Source organism: Plecotus auritus (genome assembly GCF_963455305.1).
Source record: "Plecotus auritus genome assembly, chromosome: 6".
NCBI classification, from domain to species: Eukaryota; Metazoa; Chordata; class Mammalia; order Chiroptera; family Vespertilionidae; genus Plecotus; species Plecotus auritus.
The window spans coordinates 108,589,521-108,617,007 of record NC_137773.1 but is presented as its reverse complement, the minus strand read 5'-3'; the positions used below and the strand labels follow the sequence as shown (position 1 = coordinate 108,617,007).

General features: G+C 53.7%; 4 protein-coding genes across 8 annotated transcripts in view; 2 read left to right on the top strand and 2 right to left on the bottom strand.

Moving 5' to 3' along the window:
- Window positions 1-7,712: 7,712 nt before the first annotated feature.
- STXBP2 (syntaxin binding protein 2) lies at window positions 7,713-15,992 on the bottom strand. Of its 3 annotated transcripts, none has more exons than XM_080676067.1 (19): window positions 15,894-15,992; window positions 14,665-14,714; window positions 14,344-14,425; window positions 13,990-14,066; window positions 13,757-13,835; window positions 13,558-13,661; window positions 13,107-13,255; window positions 12,823-12,907; window positions 12,614-12,744; window positions 12,369-12,476; window positions 11,988-12,045; window positions 11,825-11,890; window positions 11,040-11,120; window positions 10,703-10,841; window positions 10,116-10,225; window positions 9,266-9,361; window positions 8,506-8,591; window positions 8,236-8,393; window positions 7,713-7,871 (listed from the first exon to the last, which is right to left on the bottom strand). In XM_080676067.1, the coding sequence occupies exons 1-19, from the start codon at window positions 15,928-15,930 to the stop codon at window positions 7,786-7,788; spliced, it is 1,782 nt and encodes a 593-aa protein (XP_080532193.1). In that variant the 5' UTR covers window positions 15,931-15,992; the 3' UTR covers window positions 7,713-7,785. The 3 variants fall into 3 exon arrangements, with proteins under 3 accessions (XP_080532193.1, XP_080532194.1, XP_080532195.1); XM_080676068.1 differs by having other exon boundaries at window positions 13,612-13,661; XM_080676069.1 differs by having other exon boundaries at window positions 14,665-14,807; window positions 15,894-15,962.
- A 3,257-nt stretch (window positions 15,993-19,249) lies between these two features.
- On the top strand, window positions 19,250-21,229 carry PCP2 (Purkinje cell protein 2). 3 transcript variants are annotated; one of them, XR_013960981.1, is made up of 5 exons: window positions 19,424-19,528; window positions 19,632-19,746; window positions 20,253-20,377; window positions 20,787-20,871; window positions 21,017-21,198. XR_013960981.1 is itself a non-coding variant. In XM_080676070.1 (4 exons), the coding sequence occupies exons 1-4, from the start codon at window positions 19,526-19,528 to the stop codon at window positions 21,134-21,136; spliced, it is 363 nt and encodes a 120-aa protein (XP_080532196.1). In that variant the 5' UTR covers window positions 19,250-19,525; the 3' UTR covers window positions 21,137-21,228. The 3 variants fall into 3 exon arrangements, 2 of the variants coding, with proteins under 2 accessions (XP_080532196.1, XP_080532197.1); XM_080676070.1 differs by lacking the exon at window positions 20,787-20,871 and having other exon boundaries at window positions 19,250-19,528; window positions 21,017-21,228; XM_080676071.1 differs by lacking the exon at window positions 20,787-20,871 and having other exon boundaries at window positions 19,505-19,528; window positions 19,636-19,746; window positions 21,017-21,229.
- On the bottom strand, window positions 21,198-22,679 carry PET100 (PET100 cytochrome c oxidase chaperone). The gene is made up of 4 exons (XM_080676072.1): window positions 22,502-22,679; window positions 21,815-21,901; window positions 21,643-21,675; window positions 21,198-21,337 (listed from the first exon to the last, which is right to left on the bottom strand). Exons 1-4 carry the CDS (start codon window positions 22,526-22,528, stop codon window positions 21,254-21,256), a joined length of 231 nt encoding a protein of 76 aa, XP_080532198.1. The 5' UTR covers window positions 22,529-22,679; the 3' UTR covers window positions 21,198-21,253.
- Window positions 22,680-22,807: 128 nt separating this feature from the next.
- The window catches only part of XAB2 (XPA binding protein 2), a 30,962-nt gene continuing 26,282 nt past the window's right edge, over window positions 22,808-27,487 (top strand). Inside the window, exons 1-2 of the mRNA XM_080674340.1 lie at window positions 22,808-22,888; window positions 27,206-27,354. Of these exons, the coding sequence (XP_080530466.1) occupies window positions 22,838-22,888; window positions 27,206-27,354 (200 nt within the window). The 5' untranslated portion in view covers window positions 22,808-22,837. The remainder of the gene's footprint in view (window positions 22,889-27,205; window positions 27,355-27,487) is intronic.

The following is a 27,487-nucleotide window of genomic DNA, read 5'->3' as shown; positions in this document are numbered from 1 at the left end:
TGCAAATCAACTGAATGGCGGAACGACCTGTCACTATGACGCGCACTGACCACCACAGGGCAGATGCTCAAAGCAGGAGCTGCTCCCTGCTGGTCAGTGTGCTCCCACAGGGGGAGCGCCACTCAGCCAGAAGCCAGGCTCATGGCTGGCGAGTGCAGTGGCAGTGGCAGGAGCCTCTCCCACCTCCGCGGCAGTCAGACATCCCCAGAGGGCTCCCAGACTGTGAGAGGGCACAGGCTGGGCTGAGGGACACCCCCCCAAGTGCACGAATTTCGTGCACCAGGTCTCTAGTTACAATATAATTGACTATGTTCCCTATGCTGTACTTTATATCCCTGTGACTATTCTGTAACTACCAATCTGAACTGCTTAATCCCTTCACCTTTTTCACCAATCCTCCCTCAACCCTCCTCACATCTGGCAATCATTAGTCTGTTCTCTGTATCTGTTTTGTTTATTTTGTTCTTTAGATGCTACATATAAATGAAATCATATGGTATTTACTGTATCTTTCTCTGACTGACTTATTTCACTTAGCAGAATACCCTCTAGGTCCATCCATGTTGTCACAAATGGTTAGATTTCATTCATTTTCATGGAAGAGTTTTCCAGCTTTGTTGAGGTAGAATTGACATATAACATTGTGTAGGTTTAAGGTATACCATGTGATGTGAGATGATGTGATACATGTACATATCATGAAAGGATTACCACATAAGGTTAGCTAACACCTCCATCACCTCATATAATTACCAGTGCCTTTTTGTGGTGAGAACATTTAAGTTCTACTCTTTTAGCAACTTTCAAGCACACAATACAGTATTATCCTATATAATAAAAGCCTAATATGCTAAGTGTCCAGTTGTCTGGTCATTCATTCAGCCAATCAAAGCGTAATATGCTAATGATATGCTAAGGCCGCTCAACCGCTTGCTATGACGTGCACTGACCACCAGGGGGCAGATGCTCCAACTGGTATGTTAGCTTGCTGCTGGGGTCTGGCTGATCAGGATTGAGCGAGACAGACTGGACACACCCTGGAGCCCCCCCACCGGCCCCGGTCCCTCCCCTGCTGGCCAGCCTCCCGCGTCCCTCCCCAGCCCTGATTGTGCACCCATGGGGTCCCTCAGCCGGGCCTGCGCCCTCTCACAATCTGGGCTGAGGGACGCCCCCCCCCCCGAGTGCACGGATTTCATGCACTAGGCCTCTAGTTAACTATAATCACCATGCTGTACATTAGGTCCCATGAGTTACTCATCTCATAACTGGAAGTTTGCACCCTTTGACAATATCTCCCCATTTCCCCCTCCCCCAGCCCTCAGTAACCACCAATCTACTCTCTGTTCCTGAGTTCAATTTATTTTATTTTATTATTGATTTTAGAGAGAAAGGAAGGGAGAGAAAGAAACATCGACATCAACATTGATTGGCTGCCTCCTGCACGCCCCCTGCTGGGGATCAAACATGTACCCGGGCCTGTACCCTGATGGGGAATCAAACTGGGGCCTTCTGGTGCATGGGTAAACACTCAACCTCTGGGCCACACTGTCAAGGCGAGTTCAGCTTTTTTAGACTCCACATATAAACATAAAAAAAGAAAAACTTGAAGAAACAGAGAACAAATTGGTGGCTGCCAGGGGTTGGGTGGTGCGGAAATTAGTGAAATGGCCAAAAGGTACAAACTTCCAGTTTTAAAATAAATAATTTCTGGAGATCTAATGTACAGCATGGTGACTATAGTTAATAATACCGTACTGTGTGTTTAAAAGTTGCTAACAATAGATTTTAAAGGTTCTCATCAGACATAAGAAAATGGAACTATGTGAGGGGATGGATGTGCCAACTAACCTTATTGCGGTGATCATTTTGCAACATATACATATATCAAAACACTACACTGTACAACTTAAACTTACATGATGTTTATGTCTATTACATCTCAGTAAAGCTGGAGGGGGGAAATAGGTTCCACATATAAGTGAGATCATAAAGGATTTGTCTTTGTCTTATTCCCTTAAGCACTTTATGTGAATCTGTAGACTATACAGATGGGGTATGGCACATAGTAAATGCTTCATAAATGTCTCCTTTTTGCATCATTATTTTCCCAAAATTTCCCCAGGGATTGAGGCTCTTGGTGGTCCAAGAGGGAACTGTAGTCACCCCAGTCAGGACTTTCCCTTCCTGTTCTGTGCCCCCAATGCTCCAGCCTCAGGGAACCCCATCTCTGGCCTCACTGGGGCAGAACGTTCCCACTAGCAAGGCACTTTCCTCACCCTAGACCCTTTTCACAATGTCCTTGGCAGTAACTGTTGGTTAACTTGTGTTTTAAGATTTTGAGCAACTTGCCCTAACCGGTTTGGCTCAGTGGATAGAGCGTAGGCCTGTGGATTGAAGGGTCCCAGGTTCGATTCCAGTCAAGGGCATGTACCTTGGTTGCGGGCACATCCCAGTGGGAGGTGTGCAGGAGGCAGCTGATGGATGTTTCTCTCTCATCGATGTTTCTAACTCTCTATCCCTCTCTCTTCCTCTCTGTAAAAAATCAATAAAATATATTTTTTAAAAAAAGATTTTGAGCAACTTTACAAAACAACAACAAAAAAAAAACAACAACAGGAAGTTTGCCTTGCTTCCTGGATGTCTGGGTTCCCCTGGGACCCTGGCCTCTCCCTCTCTTCACTTCCACAAGCTTTCTTTGGCTCATTCATGTGAGTGTGAGGACAAGAAAAAGGCCTCTTTTCCCTTGCTGTGGCCTTCCACAATTTATGAGAAGCACGTGGGTAATTAAACCCCAAGATTGTTAGCTCCTCTGATTCAAACAGCCCCTCAGTTCAAACTGTAAGACAAGATAAGTTACTCTCAAGGCTACATTCTTGCATACCCCTCCTCCCTGCTATTTTACAACTCAGGGATAATTTGCACCAAGGAGTCTCTAGTTAATAGAAAGCTTCCCCCACCCCCCTTCAAACAAGCCTCTTTTGAACTCTTCATAATTTTTACTCTCAGCATGTTTTACAGGCTTGGGAAAAATACTTACAAGACACCTCCCTAGGACCGTGGTCACTGGCTTGCGAGCCACATGCGGCTCTTTGGCCCCTTGAGTGTGGCTCTTCCACAAAATACCATGGCCTGGGTGAGTCTATTTTGAAGAAGTGGCATTAGAAGAAGTTTAAGTTAAAAAAAATTGGCTCTCAAAAGAAATTTCCATCGTTGTACTGTTGATATTTGGCTCCGTTGACTAATGAGTTTGCCGACCACTGCCCTAGGACATCTGCCAGACTGTCTCAGCCCCAAATCCTCCTCCCTTCCTTGTCACCTAGCAACAGCTGCCATTACTCTTTAAAAGAGTAGGCCTCTGGCCGAAACCGGTTTGGCTCAGTGGATAGAGCGTCGGCCTGCGGACTGAGGGGTCCCGGGTTCGATTCCGGTCAAGGGCATGTACCTTGGTTGCGGGCACATCCCCAGTGGGACGTGTGCAGGAGGCAGCTGATCGATGTTTCTCTCTCATCAATGTTTCTAGCTCTCTATCCCTCTCCCTTCCTCTCTGTAAAATATCAATAAAATATATTTAAAAAAAAAATAAAAGAGTAGGCCTCTGTTTATTACCTGCCTCTGTATTGATTAGCAATACACTGGCCCTTTCTCTTCAGGGAAAGTAAAGTAAACTTTCTCTCTGCATCTATCTCTTCTCTCAGCTGTGAATTCTTTCACAGCCTGAGTCACTGGGCCAAAACCCTAACAATTAGCTCACAGTCACTTCCTTTTCCTGCCCTGGGGCCACAAAGCCTCTTTTCCCTGCAGACTTTGTGCATGTCTTTTTCTGCTCCCTTTCCCCTGGGCCCCTCCCAGGTTTCCCCATCCCATCACCTGGCACATCTGGCAGCTCCATATGGCCCAGGACCCTCACATTTTTCAGGTCGAGCAGTTCAAGATCACAAATCTTTCCCTCCTGTTACTTGGATATTATTCTAGAAGGAGCCCCTGCATAGACAGCACAGATGGGGCACTCCCATCCTGGAATGTGTTCCTGACCTCAAGAACATAGGTGCTCGCTCCATCCCAGAAGCCCTTCAGACTGCCCACAGCGTGGACATCAGCCCGAGTAAACCTTTCTTCTCACTTGTGGGCCTACTTCATAGCACATTGGGAACCACTGCCCAGCCCAGGGCTGCCCCCATTAGAGTGCTAAATAATCATAACATTATTATCTCAAGGATATATTATTATAATCTACATCAGTGGTTCTCAACCTTTCTAATGCCTCGACCCTTTAATACAGTTCCTCATGTTGTGGTGAACCCCAACCATAAAATTATTTTCGTTGCTACTTCATAACTTTAATTTTGCTACTGTTATGAATCGTAATGTAAATGTCTGTGTTTTCCGATGGTCTTAGGCTCTACAGCAGCGGTTCTCAACCTGTGGGTCGTGATCCACAGGTTGAGAACCACTAGCAGGGTTGCCTAAGACCATGGAAAACACAGACATTTACAACGATTCATAACAGTAGCAAAATCACAGTTATGAAGTAGCAACGAAAATAATTTTATGGTTGGGGGTCACCACAACATGAGGAACTGTATTAAAGGGTCGCGGCATTAGAAAGGTTGAGAACCACTGATCTACATTATTATATTATTACTATGTCAGCTAGTAGTTCCTGGGTGCTTCCTATATGCTTACAATGTGACCACTGGAGACCCTGAGATATGCCCCCGCCCCAGGCCTCCCTGGTGAGCTCATGTGTCCAGTTGCCTCCTGGGGATCTTGAATAGTAAGAAAATAAATCATACAACTAGCGGGTTTCCATACAAATCCACTAGTTGCTGAGAGGCAGTTCTTTTGAGAAGGACCTCATTTATTCCAGCAGAAGGAATGTAAGGTTGGAAATCATCTTCAAGAGATCATGGGCCCAGTGGCAAGAACGGATGGCTGCTAACATCCCCATGTGGAGAGCTGGTGGAGACTAAAGCTACCTCTTCATCGGTTGGGATGGGGAAATCCTAAGGAACAAGCTGTAGATCACAAGGAAGCAACCAGTCAAGTCCTGAAAGGGGCCCATTCCCCAGGATGGGAGGAGAACCCCAAAGAAAACGTGCCCCTGAGGAAGTAAAGCAGAGGCCTCTCGAAGGTGGTGACATTGGAACTAAGATGGGGAGGAAGGAGGAACAGCAAAATTTGGAGGAACAGCCTTGCAGGCAAGGAGAACAACAGGTGCAAAGGCCCTGTGGCAGGAACACTAGTGTTGCTGGAGCAGCTGTGACTAAGTGGGAAATGGAGTTGGGGAGGGGCCTTCATATGACGCAGACAGAGGGAGGTTGGATTTTATTCTCATAGGAACGTTTTGAGGACTCTGGGTCATGGGTGTGGAGGGCTTGGCATGACACCTGGGATGCTGTCAGAGCCTGATACGGCTGGCTGCTGTGGCCCATAGGGGCTCATGAATGCTCGTATAATCAAAATGTCCTTAGGTTGGAAACATATCTGGGTATAAATAAAGGACAAGGTCAAGGCGGCTATGCAACAGAGTTTTGTTGCGGCTTAATTACTGAGTAAACCTTGACCTTCTTACCCGATGTTTCTAATTGGAGTCACCTAAGCTCCCGGTACAGGCGCGAAGGGGCAAAGAAACCGGAAAGTTGAGGCATAGCGCCCCCTGGTGTTCACAGCGCTTACCTACACAAGCGGGTCCTGGAGGAAAACTGCCCCTTCCCAGGGAGGCGAATTTAAATGTTTCACTTTAAAACGTCTCCCCCCACGCCCCAATCCCCGCCTCCCGCCGGTTAAATCGCTTCCATGCCGAAGCCTCGCCAGGAGCCACGGAGAGCATCCACGGAGAGCCGTCTCAGGGGTTGGTACCGACCCACTTTCCCACATCCCCCACAACGCAACAACTTTGTACACCATCTTCCTGCCCTGGTTGGAGTCTCAGATAAATCCTAGAATTGCTGAAGCAGGCTTCAGTGCTTCTCCAAGCCCCCACCTACGAAGTGTGTGTGCGATTCTTCTAGGAAAAGTGTCCTTAGGTTCCCCAGAATTCTGAATAGTTGGCTTCAAAACCAGGGCCAAGTCCTCAGCAAGCAGGAAAGAATGGTCCTGGGGGTCCCGTCTCAGCCCTCGCCCGCCTGGTCCCAGCCTAGGACGGGCTACATCCCAGAGGTGACCGCGGGGAGGGGCAGCCACACCCAACTCGCCAGCCACCCACCAGGGCCCCTCCCCGCCTCCCTCAGCACCGGGATTCTCACCTCCCGCGCCAGGCCCTGGTCTCTTAATACTGTCCCTCTGGCTTCATTCCACTCTCCTGCGTTTGCCTCCACCGTGCCCTCTCCTCCCTTCCCCACGGAGGAGGAGGGGTGAAATGTCCTCTTCATTCTCAGCTCAAACTTACCTCCTCCAGGAAGCCTTCCCTGACTGCGGGGCTGGCCTCCCACAGACCCCTCTGCCGCGGTGTCTGCCAGGCTGTGCATTTGTAGCCGAGGCAAGTGTCTTCATCTGTCCTATTAGTGCTACTGGGTTCACATCTCACTTTAGCTGAGTGTTCTGGGCTGAACTGTATCCCCCTAAAATCCATATGGTGAAACCCCAACCTTCAGTACCTTGGAATGTGACTATTTAAAGGGCCTTTAAAGAGACAAGTTAAAATGAAGTCATTTAGGGTGGGACCTAATCTGATAAGGCTGGTGTCCTTTTATGAGATTAGGGCACACATAGAAGGGAGACCACGGGAGAAGATAGTTGTCTATGAGTCAAGGAGAGAGGCCTCAGGAGAAGCCAACCCTGCCAACACCTTCATTTGTACTTCCAGCCTACTCAACCGGGAGAAAACAACTTTGTTGTTTAAGTCACCGGGAATGTGGTACTTCGTTTTGGCAGTCCTAGAAAAGGAACACCTCCAGTAAAGGCTCTGATAAGTTCTGTACCGCGAGCTTAGGTGATTTGGAGAAGCACTGGGAACACCCTGGGGCAGTGGTCGGCAAACTGCGGCTCACGAGCCACATGGTTTGCTACTCTGTTGCCTAATGAGTTTGCCGACCACTGCCTTAGGGAAAAACACTTAAAAAACATTTTAATAATGTACTAATATCTTTAACCTGAAGTCAAAACTTCTGGGTAAGGGTAATGCCTTACGCAGGGGTCGGCAAACTCATTAGTCAACAGAGCGGCAAACCATGTGGCTCGCGAGCTGCAGTTTGCCGACCACTGCCCTGGGGTAAGGAGGAGGATGAGCAGGGAGAGTTCTAACTTGCTGGGGTGGGAACCAGGCATGATTTGCTGCGTGCTTGTCCTCACGTAAATGCAGTCTAGTCCTGGGAGCTGGAGGAGACCCTCAGCCGGTGGGGCTGCAGCCTCTCAGGACAGTTCCTAGGGGCTTGGGAGGGAGCATTGTGTTTGCTCCCATTGAATCAGTCAAGGTTACTCTAGTGACAATGGAGGAACAGCAACCCACCCATCAGCTTTCTGCCGCCATCTCTTACTTCCTCTGCAGAGCAGTGGCATTACCAGCCCCGTTTCTGGGAAGGGGAGCCCAGCAGATTGGCCAGGACCTAACAACTAGTCAGTCTGGGAGGTGATATTCAAACCAGAGCCCAAGTTCCGTATCCCCACTTGGCTTCAGATGTCCTCTGGCAGGACAGCAGGGTGTGATGGGGCTAGAGGCACAGGTCACGGGAGGCCGGCCTGTCACCGCTCCCGGGGAAAGAAAGCAGATGGGTGCTGGCCCCAGACAGAAGAGAGGACTTTATTTTTCTGGAAAGGGAGGGTCAGGTCAGGGTGGGCGTGGAAGGGTCAAGGCAAGGAAATGTCCTCTAACTTCTGGTCCAGCATCTTGAGGTCGTCCAGGAAGCGAGTTGGAGTGAGGATGTGTGAGGAGCCTGGGCAGGAGGGGAGGGTTGGGGTCAATGCCTCGGTCCCGGCCACCTCCCAGCCAGGGTCACTGGGAGACCAGGCCTTGACTCTGAGCTCTCCGGGTATACATAGGCACCCAGCCCCAGCTGACCCCTCCTGGAGAACCCAGGCTCCAGCCCCGTGAGAGCCAGGTTCAGTCCCCTTCCCTCATCCAGGGCTCTCAGGTGCTAGCTCTGCAGAGTTCCCAGGCGCTAAGCATCCAGGAATCCAGCTGTCAGGCCCTCCCTCCTAAAGGACCTGGAGTCCAGCCCCAGCCCAAGGGACCCAGGCATGGGGGAGTCAGGCTCCCAGCCCCACCCCAGCCCAGGGACCCCAGTGCTGGCTACTCACCAATCAGCACCTCCCACTTGCCATCAGTGGCCCTGGTCACTTCATAGGCAGCCCTCATTTCTGACATGGCCACGCCGCCCAAAATGTAGATGATGAGCCGGGGCCCTGCCCGGGCCTCCACACCAGCCTTGTTCTTGTGCCAGTGGCCGAAGCGGGCACTGTGTGGGTGGAACAGGGGGAGGGCAGAGGTCAGTATGGGCAGGAGACACCCCCCTTACCCCTCAACTAATGGGCCTGGGCACCATTAGGGGGCATCCCCAGGACCTTCACCTGACTGCAGCCTGAGAGCTTGGTATGGGGGTGGGGTCAGACACAAAGGGCCATAGCTTCCGGTCCAGCCGGTCCTCCACAGCATCCTGGGGCCAGAAAGGGAAGCTTAGGAGAGAAGCTTCAGGCGATGGGGCCCAGGCTCAGGATCCCTCATCAGGTGTTTCAGGAGCCAGGATCCTGGTGGATGGGAGCCACCATCTGCATCTCCATCTTCTCGGGGACCTAGGAGTCTGGACCCTCCTTGCTGGACTCCAGTGCCCCTCAGAGACCCAGGCATCCAGGCGTTCATGGTCCTTGGAGGAGCCAAGGTCACTAGGCTCCGAGCATGTGGAAGTGCCAGGACTCCACAGGGACAGTAGGCTGGGAGCCAGGAAGCGGGCTCCTGACCTGGCCCTTTTTCTTTTTGCTGCTTTTAGTGCCTAGGATGGGCAGGGGGGGAAGGGGGGCTTTCCCAGAGACAGGGGAAGAGACTAGGGGGTGGAGAGGGTCACAGGTGGCACCGGTGGGTGGAAAGGAACTGAGCCTTCCCACAAGGGGCCCTTCTGCTGCCCCAATTCCTTGGGTGTGGGTTTGGGGTACCCCCCTGGCAGAGCAGACTAGATGCTGGAGATGCCTGTAATAAGGGATATTTCATTATGCCCCAAGGCTGTGAGCATGAAGGGGGCTGAGCTGATGCCAGGATCAATGCAGCACTTGGTGGGGGCCGGAGAGGTGAGGCCTCAGCCGCTATCCTCCCAGTGCGCACTGCCCCCCATGGTACCTCCATCACATCCTTGATGACCGGAGTCCAGCGGGACAGCTGATAGGTGGGCTCCAAGCGCTCCCTCCGCTCCAGCCGGCTGGAGACCCCAGGGCCCTGCAGGCGGAAGGTGGCAGGCGGTGGGGCAATTGAGGAGGAGGCTGGGGGCTCCTACTGCTTGGGCGGTTGCAGAAAGATGGGGATATGGACAGAACTAGAGAGAGAATGAGAGAGAGAGAGAGAGAGAGAGAGAGAGAGAGAGAGAGAGAGAGAGAAATACAGAGGCAGTGAGACAAAGAGGGAGCAAAGAGAAAGAGGACAAAGAGAGAAATGAGGACAGAGATGGGAGGACATAGAGAAACAGGGGAATGGAGGGGTGGGAGGTGGAGCTAGGGGACCAGGAGAGATGGGAAATGAGAGGCGCCACTGGGGTGTGCAGGATGTGTAGGCCAGAGAGAGACAGGAGGGGCTGAGCAGAAGGCTGAACAGAGGAAGCTGCTGTGTGTGTGCTGGGTGCACAGGAGTCCTGTGAGACACCCAGAAGCCCAGGCCCACTGTGTGTTCTCACCCCAGGGCTAGCAACGAGCTACCCGCCGTGGGGACCTCACCACATTCTCCACGCCACCAGGACCTGGGCTCTGACCACACCTCACCACCCTGCTTAACGGGTGACCGCGCTGGGGACAGACCAATCACTGCACAGCATTCTCTGCGCCCCCCACCCCGCCCCAAACCACACCATACCCTGTGGACCCCAACCCTGGAGGCGCCCTCCACCCCGCAGGGCTCAGGCTGACTCATGCCCTCTCCACAGGCACCGCCCCCACTCAGCCTACATCTGCTTCCCACCCAGACTCTGCCCCCCGCATACCCCAGGATTGGTGACAGTGGCCCCCAACTGCTCCAGATTCCGGATAAGGCTGCTGTGGGCCTGCACATTGGCGTGCTGGATCAGCTTGGCCAGGTTCTCCTCACTGACACCTGGTGGAGGGGTGAGTGGGCTTTCACGGGTGGAATTCTCATGGAGGTGGCTCTGGGAGGGCAGGGGGACAGAAGGTGGGGGGACAGAAGGTGGCCATGCGACCTCCTGGGTTAGGGTGTGTGAGGAGGTCCCAGGGCCTGCAGTGCCAGCGGGGGCCTGACATTAGAATTCTGGGTGGTGATGGAGCCTCGCAGGGTAGACGGGGGTCCCCTGGAATTAGTTGAGGGGCCAAGTTCGAAGGAGTCATCGATTTTTAGGGTCCTCCATGTTAATGGAGCTCGCATGTCAATGAGGGTTCCCAGGTCAATGGAGGGGGAGGTCCCAGGATCCGAAGGGGTACCTGTGAGGTTTGGTGAACCTGGCCAGTGGGGACATCACAAGGACAGGGAACTGCGGAGTCGAGAGCCTCCAAGGACCCCTGGAGACCCTGATGAATCACAGTACCCCAAGACCCAAGACCCCATCCCCCCACCCACCATTCCGTAGGAGAATGTAGAGCAACAAGACCCGGATCTTGTCATAGGCGGGCACGGCGGCGTCCAGCAGCACTGGCACGATCAGCTTCATGGCGTCCTTTATCTTCTCACCCTCTGTGTCGGAGCCCAGGGCCAAGTCCTGTGGGGAGTGGAGGGCAGGGGTCCTGTCAGCCGCCTGGGTGGGGGGAGGGGCATGGCAGGAGCATCCCAGGGTCCTCCTAAGCCCTTGGGGCCTGCTTCCTTCCAGTGCCTGGTCTCTGAAGGCTCTGCCCGGTCCACCAACAAGCCCTCCCTTCCCATGGGCCAGCCTGTCCTGCCAGCCCCTCAGCGGGCCCACCTGCTCCACACTGCACAGCTTCTCCACGGTACCCTTGAAGTGCTTCATGCAGTCATCAGCTAAGTGCAGGTGCGTGGAATACTGCGGGGTGGGGAGTGGGAGTCAGGCATAACAGACTGAGTCAAAGGGAAACGGAGGACAGGTGTTGGGGAGTCAGGGGTGACAGAAACTGAGCCAAGGGGAGACGGGGGGCAGGTGTGGGGGGAGTCAGGGGTGACAGAGACTGAGCCAAGGGGAAACGGGGGGCAGGTGTTTAGGGGGAGTCAGTGGTGACAGAGACTGGGCCAAGCGGAGACGAGGGGCAGGTGTGGGGGGAGTCAGGGGTGACAGAGACTGAGGGGAGACGAGGGGCAGGTGTGGGGGGAGTCAGGAGTGACAGAGACTGAGGGGAGACGGGGGACAGGTGTGGGGGAGTCAGGGGTGACAGAGACTGAGGGGAGATGGGGGGCAGGTGTGGGGAGTCAGGGGTGACAGAGACTGAGCCAAGGGGAGATGGGGGGCAGGTGTGGGGAGTCAGGGGTGACAGAGACTGAGCCAAGGGGAGACGGGGGGCAGGTGTGGGGGAGTCAGGGGTGACAGAGACTGAGGGGAGACGGGGGGCAGGTGTGGGGGAGTCAGGGGTGACAGAGACTGAGGGGAGACAGGGGGCAGGTGTAGGGGGAGTCAGAGGTGACAGAGACTGTGGGGAGACAGGGGGCAGGTGTGGGGGGAGTCAGGGGTGACAGAGACTGAGTCAAGGGGAGACGGGGGGCAGGTGTGGGGGGCAGGTACTGGCCTGTGCTCACCTTGTTCAGCTCCTTCTGGTATTGTGGCATCTTTTTCAGGATGTGGGACAGGTCTTTGATGTTGGCCTAGGGACGGAGTGGGGGTGAGGTTCCCACTCCAGGCTTGGGATCCAGGCTGAGGCCCCACCCCCAAGCGGCCCCTCCTCAGGCAGGCCGGCTGTACCTTGTCGGTGGTCAGTCTCTTGCTCTCACAGAATGTCTTCAGGAGCTCCGTGACCTTCCTGGCAGTGAGGGTGGGTAGGGGTGAGGTTTGGGGCTGGTGCCGAGAATGTAGCTTGAGGGCAGCGTGGGAGTCACACAGCTGCGGGGGGCGGGGGGGGCCCTGGGAGCCAGGGGACACATGTGGCTGCACCGTGTGCAAGCCCACACTGGGGACCTGGAGAGTTGGCTGAGGGGCGTGGCTTGGAGAGGGGAGCACTCACCAAAGGTGGAAGGCCCTGTACCAGGCCACAGGGGGGAGGGATGGTGATGCTGGCGGGAGGGATACAGGCGGGGACCACGGTGCAGAAGAACCCACCCCCACTGCCCTCCCACATGCACGTACTTGGACACATCTGCAATGTGCATGTGCCGCAGCTCCACCCACAGGTCATCGTCCTCATCCAGCAGCACAGCCTTCTCACACGCCTCGCTCAGCCCGGTGGTCTCATACCTGCAGGAGGGAGACACAAAGGTCAAGGGGCACGAGCTGAGGACCAGGGACCCAGGGACCCAGGGACCCAGGGACCCAGGGACCCAGGGACCCAGGTCAGTTGTGATAGGGGAAAGGGGTTTCTGGGAACCACCCACCTGTACGTGTCCTGCTCAATGTCCAGCAAGTCATAGGCCATGGCCTGGAACGTGAGCTCATGCAGCAGTGGGGATACGGGGTCGGCCGCCCGGTCCATGATCAGCAGCTGCGAGCGGGTTTTCTCAGGGCCCTGGGGTGGACAGGGATGAGGACATTAACCCTGACCCTGGCTAGGGCCTCGCCCTACCTCCCCAGCACACCCCCTTACCTCGCCCAGACTGGGAGTGTCTGCCTTAAAGGCATTCAGCTTGGCCAGGACTGCGTGGGCCAGCTGGGCCGTGTCCTCTGGTCCCCTGGGGGTGGGATGAGCAGATATGGGGCCAGAGGGAGTGGTGTTGGGGAGGGCCAAGCACAGACTGGGGGTCAAGGATGGGGCTAGGGCTAGGAGTCAGGTAACAGGGTGAGGACTGGGGCTAGGGTCAAAAAAGAGGTGAAAGGTGGGATGCAGGATGGGGTCAGGGTCAGGGGGCAACATCAGGGTGGGGCCCCCACTTGTGGTAGCGGATGGCTGGGTACTCCTGCAGTGTGGCGCAAAGTGTGGCAATCTGCTGGGCCAGTGCCTCAAGCTGCCGTGCCCGCTCCCCTGCCCGGAAGGGGCAGTAGAGGTTGTAGGTGCTGTGGGGGGCATCCAGGGAGAACACCTGCAAGGACACCGGTGCCAGCGCTGCCGGAAGCGTGCACCTGCCAACACCAGCCACCAGCACCCGCCTGGAGGAGGAGATGGAGAAATACCCCAGCACCCCCCGCCCCCGGGGCAGGACAACTCAGGGGCTGCTCTATCTGTCCCTTGCAGCTGCCCAGTGGACACAGCTCCAGGTGCCCCAGTCACTCCATGTTGGCTCCTCTCCTCTGACGCGCTGTCCCCTTGACTTGTCTCTGAGGGAAACTGGGTTGCTGGGTAACAGACCCCCCACAACCTGCCCAGGACTAGGCTGGGCTGTACCTGGGCCTCATAGGGGAGGAAGGCAAGGTGGATCTCTTTCAGCGTCTTCACTACCTTTGCCAGACGGGAGCGGCCCAGCTCACTGAACAGAGGCTCAGGGCAGGCTAGGGTGGGCAAGAGGGGACATTAGACCAGAGCCCGCCCCACACCCCAGCCTCAGCCCCTTCTCCTGCACTCTCCTCAGGTTATCCTCACTCACTGTCCGTGAAGAAGATGTGTGCCGCTTTGTAGGTGAAGGTCGGGGTCCCCCGGAAGTCTGCAATCAGGGCCTGCACCGACTGGGGAATGCAGATCAATCTCCAGGCCTGGCCCTGCGCCCCCTGGGGCCCCCTGTCCTCTGCCCCAGCCCCTCAGCCTTGCCTGTGCTCCCACACACTTGCAGACATGCAGAGGCATGCACCCATGCACTCACACACTCGCTCACATAGGCACCTTCTCCGTGGGGCTCAACAAATAAATGGCCTCCAGGCTGGGGATGGGTTCTCGCCGTTTGTTGATGTCCTCCACAACTAGTAGGAACAGAATGAAGGGACACATGAAGGCAGCCCTGGGACTGCAGCGCATAGCAAGTGTCAGACATTGGCAGTGTTCTGCACTTCAGGGTCCCACAGCCACACCCCAGGGGCTATGCATTCTGGGGGCCCTACACTGAGTTCACCCTGAGGGTTCTCCACAAGTACACACACAGGGGTTGCACAGTTGGGGAGTCCTGTGTGGGGGTCTGCCCATCCTCGGCTCCCACACTCAGGTCCCATCTGGAGAGCATGGGGTGGGGGTGTCACTCACTGGTGATGCCCTCAGCCAGGATGTCTGACATCTTGCAGCAGGATGACAAAATGCGCATGCTTGGGTGGTCCATGATGAGCACCTGTCCGGATGGATGGAGAGATGGACTTTGGGCAGACAAGTGGGCAAGAGAGGCTGAAGCTGCCCCAGAGGTGAGGCTGGGGTGGTGAGCAGGACTGTCAGCTTCAAGAGCTGGATGGGAGGACCCAGGACCCCACCCCCACTCATCAGACCCACCCAGACCCCTCAGGGAGTTTGGGGGTGCCTCACATTCAGGGCACCCCACATTTGTTTGCACAAACCATTCTGCCTCACTCCTACCTTCCATTCGCCATCCTTTTTGACGCTCCGAATGACTCCACTCAAAATTTCTGTAGGGGAGGGTGGGCTTAGGATGCTGGGTCCTCTGCCCCGACACACACCTTAAACCATCCAGGTTCCAGGCTGGACTTCCATCTTAACTCCTGTTTACCCCCCCGCCCCCATTCTGTGATGTAGCTCCTGGTGTCACCCCCAACTTATAAACAGGGAAACTGAGGTTCAAAGAGGGCAAGTGACTAGACTACGCACCCTGAATGACTGAGTGGCCCAGAGCCTGTTATATATATAAGTAGCCAGAAACTATACTTCAGATGAGCAATAACTGCAAAATCAGGACTCGATACAGGTCTTCCTGCCTCCAGAAATGGACTTGACTTCACCATGGGCTACCTCAACTTCTCCTGGTTTGGAGATTTTTACTAGAGTCCCCACTCCACCTCCATCAGTTTCCACTGGGCTAGAATGCAGGAGCCCCTGGCCCCCCACTTTTAAATGTGCCTGGCTATGGTCATTTCATCACCCAACCTCCAGCCTCAGTTTCCTCATCTGTAAAATGGAATCAGTGGCTTTCCCGGCTTCCTTCAACCACTATGTTGGAGGTTCCTTTTTCACTTGGGGCGCTGGGGGTTTGAACGCACTCTGCCTGCCCAGCGGAAGGGGGACAAGGGAAGGAATGGCCCCACCCTGCCGTAGTGTCACCACTGTTATCTGGACAGCCAGGGCGGAAGGAGCAGCTGAGGCCGGAACTACCCGAGGCTCAGGACGGGCGATCTTCACCCCCTCCCCCAAGTCCAGACCCGCACGGCCTGGACGCCTGGGTCCTCACGTCGCATGGGGCTCAGAGGAAGGTCCCCCCCCCCTGAACACACCCCTGAGCACTCCCACCAGCTGGGGTCGCTGGTCAGAGCACCCAGCCCGGCCCCAATCTGTAACATTGGGCCCCAAGATCCCAGCCGCCAGGACGCTGCCCGCTCGGAGATCCGGGAGCCTAGACTCCCAGCTGTGGCCTGCGCCGCCCCTCGGGCTCCCAGAGCGCAGTCTTCCAGGTTTGCTCGACTCCGGCTTGGGAGAGCCGGGCTGTCCGGCAGCAACACAGTTCCCGCCCGCCCCCTCGAGGATCAGGTGCGACGCCCGGCCCGGCCCCCACCTTGCCACCGCCAGGGTCCCAGAGTCCGTGCGCCCCTGGACCCCGCCCCCCAGGGGACGCCAGAGCCCGGGACCACACTCACTTTCCCCCACCACCGCCTTCAGCCCCGAGGGCGCCATCTTCCCCAAGGGGCACCGCCGCTTCCGGGTCTGTCAAAGGTGGGGGCGTGGCCTCGCGCACCACCCACGTGGGCCCCGCCCCTCCCGGCTCCTCAGGAGGAAGGTAGTGGATGTGCCCAAACAGCCCGCACTGCCGCAGGACCCTCCTCCACACTCACCACGCTCCCTCCCTCGCTGACATCAACACAAACATCCTCAGGTGAGGATTGAAAAAGTGGGGAGAGTGTCCCGGGAGGTGCTCCTCACAGCCTGGTGCTCCCTGGTTGCACCCCCCTCAGAGGTGACAATCACATTCGTAGGCTGATGGAGACACGTGGGTTGAATGGCACGCTCACACACACCTCAATTCACACTTGACTGGAAATTTCGGGCCGGCTCCTGCTGTGTGAAAGGCTGACCCTGTCTCAGACAGGACACAGTCCAGCCGCACCCATATGGATGAGGTCTCAGATTTAAAGTGTGATGCATGTGTGTGAAGGCAGAACCCTGAACCGTTCCTCCATTTAGTGTTTATTCAGCCGACCAGGTACCCGGCCCTTTGCCACTGACATGGGACAGGCATGGGGCAGACAACAAAAGGTCTGCCATGTGGGACTTACCCTTGAGTTCAGGAGGGAGGGGATAGAAAATAACCAATTCTGCCCTAAAGGAAACAAATAGAGATGTGCAGTAGTAGCAATGCCATGTGGGGGAGGGGGTTCTTTATTGGCGGTGGTACTGTTGCGTGGAAATGAGAGTCGCAGCCAGAGGAACCCTCTGAGGTGGTCGCCTTTAGACTTAACCTGAATGACATCAGGCAGCAGCCATGCAGTGATCCAGGCAGAGAAGAGCAGGTGATGGTGGGGCAGGGGGCTGGGCAGAAGTGAGCTGGAGGAGCTGCAGAGGCCAGCTTTCTGTAGGACAGTGTAGGACTGAGCCAGCATGATCTGCCTGGGATTGAGAGGGTTTTGGGGTGCAGGACCCTGATAAACTGGGACAGTTCCAGGCAAACCAGGGCTGGCCACTCCAGACAGAGATTTGGGTTCTTTTTCCACCTTTCCTTCTTTGTTTTCCTTCCTTTCTTCATTCTTTCTTCTCTTTCTTCCCTTCCTTGTTTTTCTTTCCTCCCTCCCTCCCTCTCTCTCCTTTCCTTTTCTTTAACAGTTCTATTGAGTTATGATATCACATATTAATACTACTGTTAAACAGCTTTTAGCATATTCAGAGTTGCACGGCCATCATCAGTCCATTCTAGAATATGTCCATTACCCCAAGGTGTTTGGGCTTTCTCCTGCGGACAATGAGGACCACGGGAGAGTTCTGAGCAGGGAAAAGAGGGACCCCTGCAGCTTCTAGGTGGGGGAGGACAAACTGCAGGATCAAGGGGGTCACTGGGAGACCATGAGGAAGCTGGGATCAACTCCAGCTTCATAACCTGTCCCCGAGGGGTGAGAGTCTGTAGGGCCTGCCACCCCACCCTATACTCTGTGAGGGTGACCAGGCTTTTCAGCTGTTACAGGCTGAATGGGCTCCTGTCCCCTTCATCCCTAAAAAAAAGTATGTTGAGCCCGGCCAGTCGATGTGGCTCAGAGGTTGAGCATTGACCTATGAACCACGAGGTTACCAGTTCAATTCCTGGTCAGGGCACATACCCGGGTTGCAGGCTCAAACCCTTGTGTGGGACATGCAGGAGGCAGCTAGTCAATAGTTCTCTCTCATCATTGATGTTTCTATCTCTCCCTCTCCCTTCCTCTCTGAAATCAATAAAAAGAAAAAAAGAAATCCTAACCCCCAGGACCTCAGAATATGACCGTATTTGGAAATAGGGTCATTGCAGGTGAGTTAAAATGAGGTTGTACTGCAGTAGGGTGGGACCCTAATGCAATGACTGGGATCCATATCTTATGACAGCCATGTGAAGACAAGGACACATGGGAGCAACATGTGATGACAGGATGAAAGTGTGGTACTGCAGCTACAATCCAAGGAATACCAAGGTCTGCCAGCAAGCCATTAGAAGCAGGGAGAGGCGAGGAAGGACCCTCCCCCACAAGCTTCAGGATTTCAGACCCTGGCCTCCAGAACTGTGTGACAATAAATGTCTGTTGTTCTAAGCTACCCGGTTGTGACAGGGCAGCCCCAGGAGAGTAACACGCCCGTGGTGGAGTAGGACATCACGTTGGCATCGAGGATTGAGGCCATGGAGAGTGTGTGACCCTGAATAAGGGAAGGGCTGCCTGAGGAGGGGGACCAAGCTTTGCACTCAGGCAGGGGTGGTGACAATGTGGCCATTTACTCCAGGAAGAAACTTTCACTAGTTTCTAGAAAGGCATCTTGAGGGGGGGGGCGGGGTGTGGATGGGAGCCTCCCAGGGGCATCCCCTCCAGGCCACTGAGAGGACAGGAAGCCATAGCTGTGGGGGTGGGAGGAGGTGGGGAGCAGGGGCAGGGCTTTCCCACTCGTCTCCCTCCCCAGGCAGAGCTGGGCGTACAAAACAGAGACAGCTGAACTTGGCGTTGGTGTCGAGGAGACAGGAGATCCCAAACCTTGCCTTGGGGGCCTATGGGAGGCAACCAGACCCAGGGAGTGAGTAGGGGCAGAGGTTGCCAGGAGACAGAGAGATAGCTAGGCGGCAAGTAGTGCCTGAGGGGTCTTTAGGTCCGACTTACCCTGCGGCCTGCAGATGGCAACTGCCTTCCTGCCATGTGAGACCACCTGTACTGCTTCACGCTGCTGGGCTGCAGACCCCACCTGAGCGGCCCTGTTAGCCTGTTCTTCCTAATGGGGCCCAGCCAGCCCCCACGACCCACTGTGGGGGCACTGCTCTGGCCTGCTGTATCCCACCTGAGAGTTCTTGAAGCAAAGGGAGTCCTGCCAGGTCAGCAAGGTCCCAACCCAGGTCACCTGGCTTCCTACCCCCACAGCAGCCCCAGCAGTGCACAGCAAAAACAATTATCTGGATCATCTTTATGGGGCTTAAGCTTGGGTGGGAGCAGATGGAGTGTGAGCTGGGGATTTGGGGCTGGGTATCCACTGCCCCCACGTCTGTCTTTTTAAAAGCCTTTTCTGGCACAGGGCTGGGCCAGAGGCCAGCAGAGAATGGATGGGGTCCAGGAAGCAGAAGCAAATATGGACGGGGAAGAGGTGGATGGGGGTTCAGCTCCCTGTGTCAAGGTAAGCAGGTCTCCCCCCCCCCCCCCCCCAACACACACACACACACACGTACTCTCAACTCAAGAGCAATGAATGACAATAACTAGTTTGTAGGGCATCTAATTAGTGACTGAGTCTCTTGGGATCCCTGACCCAGTTTGCTGCCCAAGGACGTACTGGTGGGCATGAGGGTCCAAGTGCCTAACACAGCCTCAGGGCAGAGGTCAGTGCGCTCAGCGATGGTCCGGTGAGCTGGGGGGATGCTGGGGTTTCTAGGCGGCCCCTGGGATGTTTTCCTGGCTGGTGTCCTATAGCCAGGCCCCAATCTAGAATGACAGAAGCTTCTCCCTTGAGGCAGCACCACGTGCTGTGGCACTGATGGCCGGACCATGGGGGCTGGGATTGTGAAGGAGACTCTTGTCTTGTTCAGGCAGCTCTGCAGAGCAGCGCATCAGCGGGGACCATGGTGAGAGCTACGGAGGGGCGGGCAGGTGCCGGGGTCAAGGTGGGAGCTAGTGAGGGGTCCCACAACTGAAGGGCCAGCTGGACCAGATGTGTCTGTCTCCCAGGCAGGCTCCCCAGACCAAGAAGGCTTCTTCAACCTGCTGAGCCATGTGCAGGGCGACCGAATGGAGGAGCAGCGCTGCTCGCTGCAGGCAGAGCCAGGCACCACCTCCAAGAGCCGTGAGAGTGGGCAGTGGGGTGTAGGGCGGGTGTGCTGTCTGGAGGAGTAAATGGGGTAGGGCGTAGCGGTACAGGGCAAGTTACCATCTAGGCAAGAGTCTTTCTGAGAGTGAGCGGGCACCTGGGGACACAGATGCTTGTGGGTCTAGGGCAGTGGTCGGCAAACTCATTAGTCAACAGAGCCAGATATCAACAGTACAACGATTGAAATTTCTTTTGAGAGCCAAATTTTTTAAACTTAAACTTCTTCTAATGCCACTTCTTCAAAATAGACTCGCCCAGGCTGTGGTATTTTGTGGAAGGGCCACACTCAAGGGGCCAAAGAGCCGCATGTGGCTCACGAGCCGCAGTTTGCCGACCACTGGCTGGGGGCAAGGCTTGGCAGGGGAGAGCCGAGCGTGCTTCCTGGAGAACTAGGAGGGAAGGGTGGGCCGAGGGCTCCAGCTGGGCTGTGTTCCCTGGCATCTGTGTGTGTGTTCATCTTCACCTGCTTATGCTCCCTGCAGAGAGTGGCCCCATGCCGGAGATGGACAATCTCATAGACATGCTGGCCAGCACCCAGGGTCGCCGCATGAATGACCAGCGTGTGACAGTCAGCACCCTGCCTGGTTTCCAGCCTGTGGGCCCCAAGGTAGGTGATATTCTGCTGGGGCTGAGGGAGACCAGCCATGCTGAGCACCCCAATCCTGCCTCTCACCCCGAGTCGGAGGGTATGGGGCCCCACCCCCACCGGTCTGTCATGTGCTCCTTAGAGATGAGTGCCTGCCTGTGTCCTTGCCAGTCCCAAGGCCCTGGCCAATCCAATACCTGACTTTAGACAAGAGAACGAAGGCCCAGACAAGGTCAAGAGGGCCACAAGGTCATGCAGAGGGCACATTTAGTCAGAGCCATGGCTGGAACTCATGGCTCCTATTGCCATAACTGAGGGTGTCAGGGAGGGTTGATAGAATAAACCCGTCTCCTGGGAAGACATCCTCGGGGAGGAGGGCACACGAGCTCATACACTCACGTGTGTCTATGTCACGTGTAATCATGCACAGCTTGCGTTCTGATCAAGACTCCAGTGGGATCCCCAAGATCCCCCACCTCACACCCAAATAGCACCCTAAGTGTTGAGTAAATAAGGTATGTAGAAGCTCCAGGATGGTGGGGGCAGATGGTGGGAGGTGCAACAACGGTTCCCACCTGCACCTTCCTTCCAATGCTTGTGTCACCTCGGGCCAGCGCTGCCCTTGGCCTCTCCCTCCGGTTGACCCCTCTTCATCCACAGGATGGAGTGCAGAAACGAGCTGGGACCCACAGCCCCCAACCCCTCCTCACCCCTCCGGACCCCTCTGCTCTCAGCTTCCGTCGGAACAGCAGCCCGCAGCCCCAGACACAAGCCCCATGAGGGCCTGAGCCATCTTGCACCCCACTCATGCCCCCCAAAAGCAGACAATAAAACACTTCCAGAAGAAAGAACTGAGTGTGTGTTGTTTCATGGGTGGGACTCAGGCATTTGGGGGTTTCAGGAGCTCTGCTGGGCAGCGCGAAGGAGCTTCTCCTCCCGCTGCTTCCGTATCCTCGCTTTGAATTCTTCTAGTTCTTGGCGCTAATGGTGAAGAAGAGGTGGGACACACTTCGGAGCCTGGACCCCTCTCCCATCATCCTGCCTCCCATTCCCCCACGCCATGGCTTTAGACTTCAGTGTCTACACTGGAAGCCCTGTGCCAATTATAAGCAGGGTCCAAGTGGGATCAGCTTCATCATTTGGGGAGAGGACAGTAAGGAAACCTCATGGTCCTCTGCTCTCAGTTCCCTGCTCACGACCAGGTAACATTTTCATTCCAACCCATCCTGGTCACAGAGAGCCAGGCCCCTTTGTCCCTCTGGTGGGAGGAAGAGTATGTCACTTACCTGATCCTCCTTCTCAGGTGGCCACAGCTCCCTCTGTGGGGATAAAGTCACAGATGAACCAGGAGCCTCCAGAGCCCCACACCTATGACAGGTCAGCTCATGGAAGGCAGACCTTGGTGTCCCCTGCCCTCCCCCACCCCTATAAGCCCATGAACACTCTCCCAGTGCCCACCTTTCGCTGTATGACGTTGTCCTCAAACCACTCGGCCTGGTTGGCAATCCAGAACATAGCCACAGGGAAGGTGAGGTAGAGTGTCATCTGGAAGGGGGAAGGCAATGAGCAGAGGTTGCTCAGAGCCTGCAGACCATCCTCTAGCACAGCCCAGCAGCGCCTCCTCAGGGCCTCCCAAGAACCCCAGGATTATGGGAGTCTGGTCGCCATAATCCAAGAGACCTTATTTCTGAAAGCTTCCTCTGAGTCTGGGAGATTCCCTCTCAGAGGCCACACACAACCTGGCCCCAGGAACACAAGAGCTCCTACCTCATTGCCCCCGCCCCCAAAGGCGGATCCCGGGAGCACTCCGAACCCCTCATTCTTCAGCGTCTACTCCCTAGTGTAGGAGTATCCCTACCAGAGACACCCACCCACCATCCTAAGCCCAAGAGCTTCTCGAGTCTGGAGCCTTCTTCCTTCAAGAGCCCCCTCCTCTGGTCACCCCTCTCAGGAGGCCCTTCCTCACACCAGCCCTACCAGAGTGGCCCTAATCAGGAGCCCCCTTCTCTGGGTTTCCAACCCTAAAGGGCCTTCTCAAATCCCAGGATCTTTCTCCCCAGAGAGCCCTCTCTCTTGGCATACCTCCTTCTCAGAGCTTCCTCTGAAGACGCCCCGCCCCGCCCACCCGCTCCGGGGCCCACTGACCCGAAACACCTCCAACTTCACTCCCATTTCGCTTCCCTGAGGCAACAAAGTCGCTCCGCTCCAAAGCCAACCTTCCAGAGACAGCAGCGTATTAGGAATTCACGGGCTCGACCGCAGAAGTTGATTGGCCGAGGAGCTCTCGCGTTTAATGACATCATCTCCGGCTCTCACTCTCTACTTCCGGTCGCTGAAGAAGACTGAGGGAAAGTCGGGACCCGACTGCACGCTCCGAACGTGGTCAGCCAATAGGAAATGAGTCTGGCTCGGGGAGGGCGGGTCTTCAGATAGAGACGTCATTATAACGCGACTTCTGGCTGTAGCTGGATTGCTGGCAAAATGGTGGTCATGGCGCGACTTTCGCGGCAGGAGCGGCCGGACCTTGTCTTTGTGAGTCCGCTGGAACTGGGGACAGAGAGCCTGAATGCTTCAGGGGGTCGGGGCCTGACCCCCGCGCGGGGTTCTGGCCAAAGCTATGTCGGCCCAAGGGCAGGAGGAATCTAACGGGCTCGAGGTGAAGTCCGGACCAGGCTGGCCAGGAGTAGACCTCTGGTGCCAGAGCCCGGGCGGCCTGAGTGAAGCACTGCTGTGGAGGTGAAGGGCCTGGTGTCCCCGGCCTGGCGCGGAAATGGGAGCGCGCGGGGAGCGGGAGAGGATAGAATTCGAATTGCTGAATCTTGAGAGGTCTGGTGTTTGAATTAAAGGCACTAAACCAGGTGACCGGGCCAAGACTCTGGTTTCTGTGGTAAAGACTTGGTGTTCTGGGTAACGGTCTTGAGCGTAACAGTATCTGGGAGAAAGGTTTGGTGTCTGGCTTAGGAGAACCCTGGAGTCATAAGTAAAGACCTGCTGGTGTGGAGCAGGTCAGACGATGGCCAGTGGGATCCAGAAGAGTCAAAGAGTGATAAGAGAACAGTTATCTGTCAGATGTCAGATGGTCTGGGTGATGGGCACTAGAGTATGGGTGCCCGCGGCAGGTCTGGTCATGTCAGGTGATCTGGATAATGAGTCTTTCAGGGGGTAGTAAGAGGGGCATTGGAGGTCTGGTGTGTGTCCAGGGAACTGATGTCTATCTAGGCAATGGCACAGGACTGGCAAGTTCAAAAGGTCAAGTTCCCAGAATAGTTAAAAGAAGAATAGAACGTTTCTTCATGTCTCAACCTACTTGATTTTAGTAATTTAGCAGCTTGATTTTAGTGACTCCAACTTTATTTACTTTTTTTCTTGTTTGGGGGATATATCTTTTCTTTCTTTTTTATCAATCCCCCTACCTCTCTGCTTTGGTAACTATCAGCTTGTGTGTGTGTGTGTGTGTGTGTGTGTGTGTGTGTGTGTGTGTGTTTTATCAGCTTGTTCTTTACATCTATGGTCTATAACCTTTTTTGTTTATTTTTTTTTAAATTCCACACATAAGTGAGTTCATACAGTGTTTATATTTCTCTGACTTATTTCACTTAGCATAATACCTTTTAGGTCCATCCATGTTGTCACAAATATCAAGATTTTATTCTCTTTCATTGCTGAATAATATTCAACTGTATATATGTGTACCACATCTTTATCCGTTCATCTGTCTATTAACACCTAGGTTTCTTCCATATCTTGGCTTTTGAAAATAATGCTACAGTGAATGTATAGGTGCATATATATTTTCAAATTTGGTTTTGTTTTCTTCAAATAAATACCAGAGGTGGTCATAGGTAGTTCTATTTTTAATTTTTTGAGATTTCATACTGTTTTCCATATTGGCTGTGCCCTTGCACCAAGAGTGTGCAAGGGTCCCCTTTTCTCCACATCCTCACCAGGCCTTATTTGTTGATTTATTGTTGTTGTTGTTAATCCTCACCTGAGGATATTTTTCGATTGATTTTTTAGAGAGAGAGAAACGTCGATGTGAGAGAGACACAGCGATTGGTTGCCTCCTGCATGGGCCCCGATAAGGAGCGGGGATTGAGCCTGCAACTGAGGCACATGCCCTTGACCAGAATAGAACCTGGGACACTTCAGTCTGAGGGTTGACACTCTATCCACTGAGCCAAACCGGCTAGGGCAGTGGTTGGCAAACTCATTAGTCAACAGAGCCAAATATCAACAGTACAACGATTGAAATTTCTTATGAGAGCCAAATTTTTTTAACTTAAACTTCTTCTAACGCCACTTCTTCAAAATAGACTTGCCCAGGCCATGGTATTTTGTGGAAGAGCCACACTCAAGGGGCCAAAGAGCTGCATGTGGCTCGCGAGCCACAGTTTGCCAACCACGGGGCTAGGGCAATTTGATTTTTTTATGGTAGTCATTCTGACGAGAGATGTGATATCTCATTGTGGTTTGGATATGCATTTCCCTGATGATTAGTGATGCTGAGCATTTTTTCATGTCTATTGGCCTCTTTTAAAAAAATTTTATTGTTGAGAATATTACAAATGACCCCCATTTCTCCTCCTTTGTCCCCCTCCACCTGGCTCCTGTCCCACCCCAGGCCTTTACCTCACTATTGTCTGTGCCCATGGGCTATGCATACATGCATATAAGTTCTTTGGTTAACCTTCTCCCCCACCCACCCTTTCCCTCTGAGATCTGTCAGTCTGTTCCATGATTCCACATATAAGTGAGATCATGTGATATTTGTCTTTCTCCAACTGACTTATTTTACTTAGCATAATAGTCTCCAGGTTTCTCCATACTGTCTCAAAGGGTAAGAGATCCTTCTTTTTTTTTTTTTTTTTTTGCAGCTGCTTAGTATTTCACAGCTTTTTTACCCACTCATCTACTGATGGGCACTTGGGCTGTTTCCAGATCTTAGCTATCCTCCTATTTAATAAAGAGGTAATATGCAAATGGTCGTTACTCCATGATGCAGAACGACCCATCACCAGGACGGTGGGGCAGCGAGCTATAAGTGGGGGAGAGCTACAGGAGGGCGGGGCAGCGAGCTACCTGCAGCGGAGAGCTACAGCAGCGGTGGGCGGGGCGGCCAGCTGAGGCAAGCAGCAGTGAACTACTCGCACACGGATTCGTGCACAGGGCCACTAGTTGTAAATAACGCTGCTGTGAACATAAAGGTGCATATATTCTATCTGATTGGTGTTTCAGGATGTATGTTCTCTTTGAAGTAATGTCTGTTTATGTCCTCTGCACATTTTTAAAATTGGATTGCTTGTGGGGTTTTTTTTTGTTCAGTTGTATGAGTTCCTATTGGATGTTCATGCATTATTTGATGTATCATTTGCAAATATCTTCTCCCATTCAGTATGTTGTCTTTTTGTGTTGTTGATGGTTCCCTTTGCTATGCAAAAACTTTATGTGTGTGTGTGTGTGTGTGTGTGTGTGTGTGATTTTTTTAAATTGATTTCTGAGAGGAAGGCAGAGAGAGAGAGAAATATCAATGATGAGAGAGAATCATTGATTGGCTGCCTCCTGCACGGCCCCCACTGGAGATGGAGCCCGCAACCCAGGACCCGCTCCCCCTTCCCCCCCCCCGCCGGCAGGCTGATGCTCTATCCACTGAGCCAAACCAGCTAGGGCTGCAGAAAATTTTTAGTTTGATGTAGTTCCATTTATTTTTGTTGTTGTTGCCTTTGCCCAAGGAAACATATCCAAAAAGATATTAAGACTGATGTCAAGGAGTTTACTGCCTATGTTTTCTTCTAGAAGTTTTATGTCTTACATTTAAGGTTTAATCTTTTTTGAGTTTATTTTTGTATATGGTGTGAGAAAGTGGTCCAGTTTCACCTTGCCAGGGTGGCCCATTCACTAAGAGGTCTCCGGGATTCGATTCCTGGTCAGGACACATGTCCGGGTTGCAGGCTTGATCCCCAGTAGGTGGCATGCAGGGGGCAGCCAATGGATGGATGTTTGTCTCTCATTGATGTTTCTGTTTTCTATTTCTCCCTCTCTAAAATCAATAAAAACATATTTAAGAAAAGAAAGTGGTCCAGTTTCAGTTTTTTTGCATTTATCTGTCCAGTTTTCCCAGCACCAGTTATTGAAGGGATTTGTCTCAAGGTTGTTGATTTCCTCTTTGATCCATTCATTGTTTAGTAGCATGCTATTTAGTCTTTACATATTTATGTGCTTTCCAATGTTCTTCCTGTAGTTGATTTCTAGTTTCATGAAGTTGTAGTCTGAAAAGACACTTGATATGATTTCAGTCTTTTTTCAGTTATTGAGGTTTGTTTTGTCTCCTAATGAGTAATTTATTTCACTGTTTCTTCACTTTCTTCCCCAGTGTCTAGGGCTAAAAGCTTTGTGTCTGGTCCATATCTATCTTCTGAGTAAAGGTCTAGCTTCCAAGTTCTGGGGCACAGCTGAGCTAGACTCTGGCTAGTGGGAGCCTGAAGAAGTACCATGTCTAGGGAAAGGCATGTTGTGAGGGCAGAGGGCTGGTGTTGGACAAGACAGCCTACGGAGTCTGGTATCTGGGCCAGAGAGGGGGTAACTTGATTTGGAAGACCAAAAAAGTGAAGTCTGGGTGACAGTCTATATCTGTCCTGGAATCCTATGACTGAGGAGTCTGATGATCTGGGTTATATTGTGGCAGTAGAATTCTGAAGGCTAAGTCTGGACCAGAGTCCTATTGGGGCATCTGGGACCTGGCTCTGAGGGTGGGCACCAAGATCTGGGTAAGGGTCTGGAGTTTGGAGTGGATGGTGCTATGCTGAGGTTCTGAGGGCAATTCTTCCTTCTCCCCATTACCTGTCCTGTCAGGATGAAGAAGACCTCCCTTATGAGGAGGAAATTATGCGGAACCAGTTTTCTGTCAAATGCTGGCTCCGCTACATTGAGTTCAAGCAGGGGGCCCCAAAGCCCAGGCTCAATCAGTTGTACGAGCGAGCGCTGAAGTTGCTGCCCTGCAGGTGAGAATGGCTTCAGCTGCCCTACCTATCCCAACCCTTACCCCACCTGTCCAGTTGTAACAGAGCTGGCCAGTAGGTCCCAAGTGGTTGCTATGTGTTCTGTCACTGAGTATATATCCTCTGATGGGTCAGC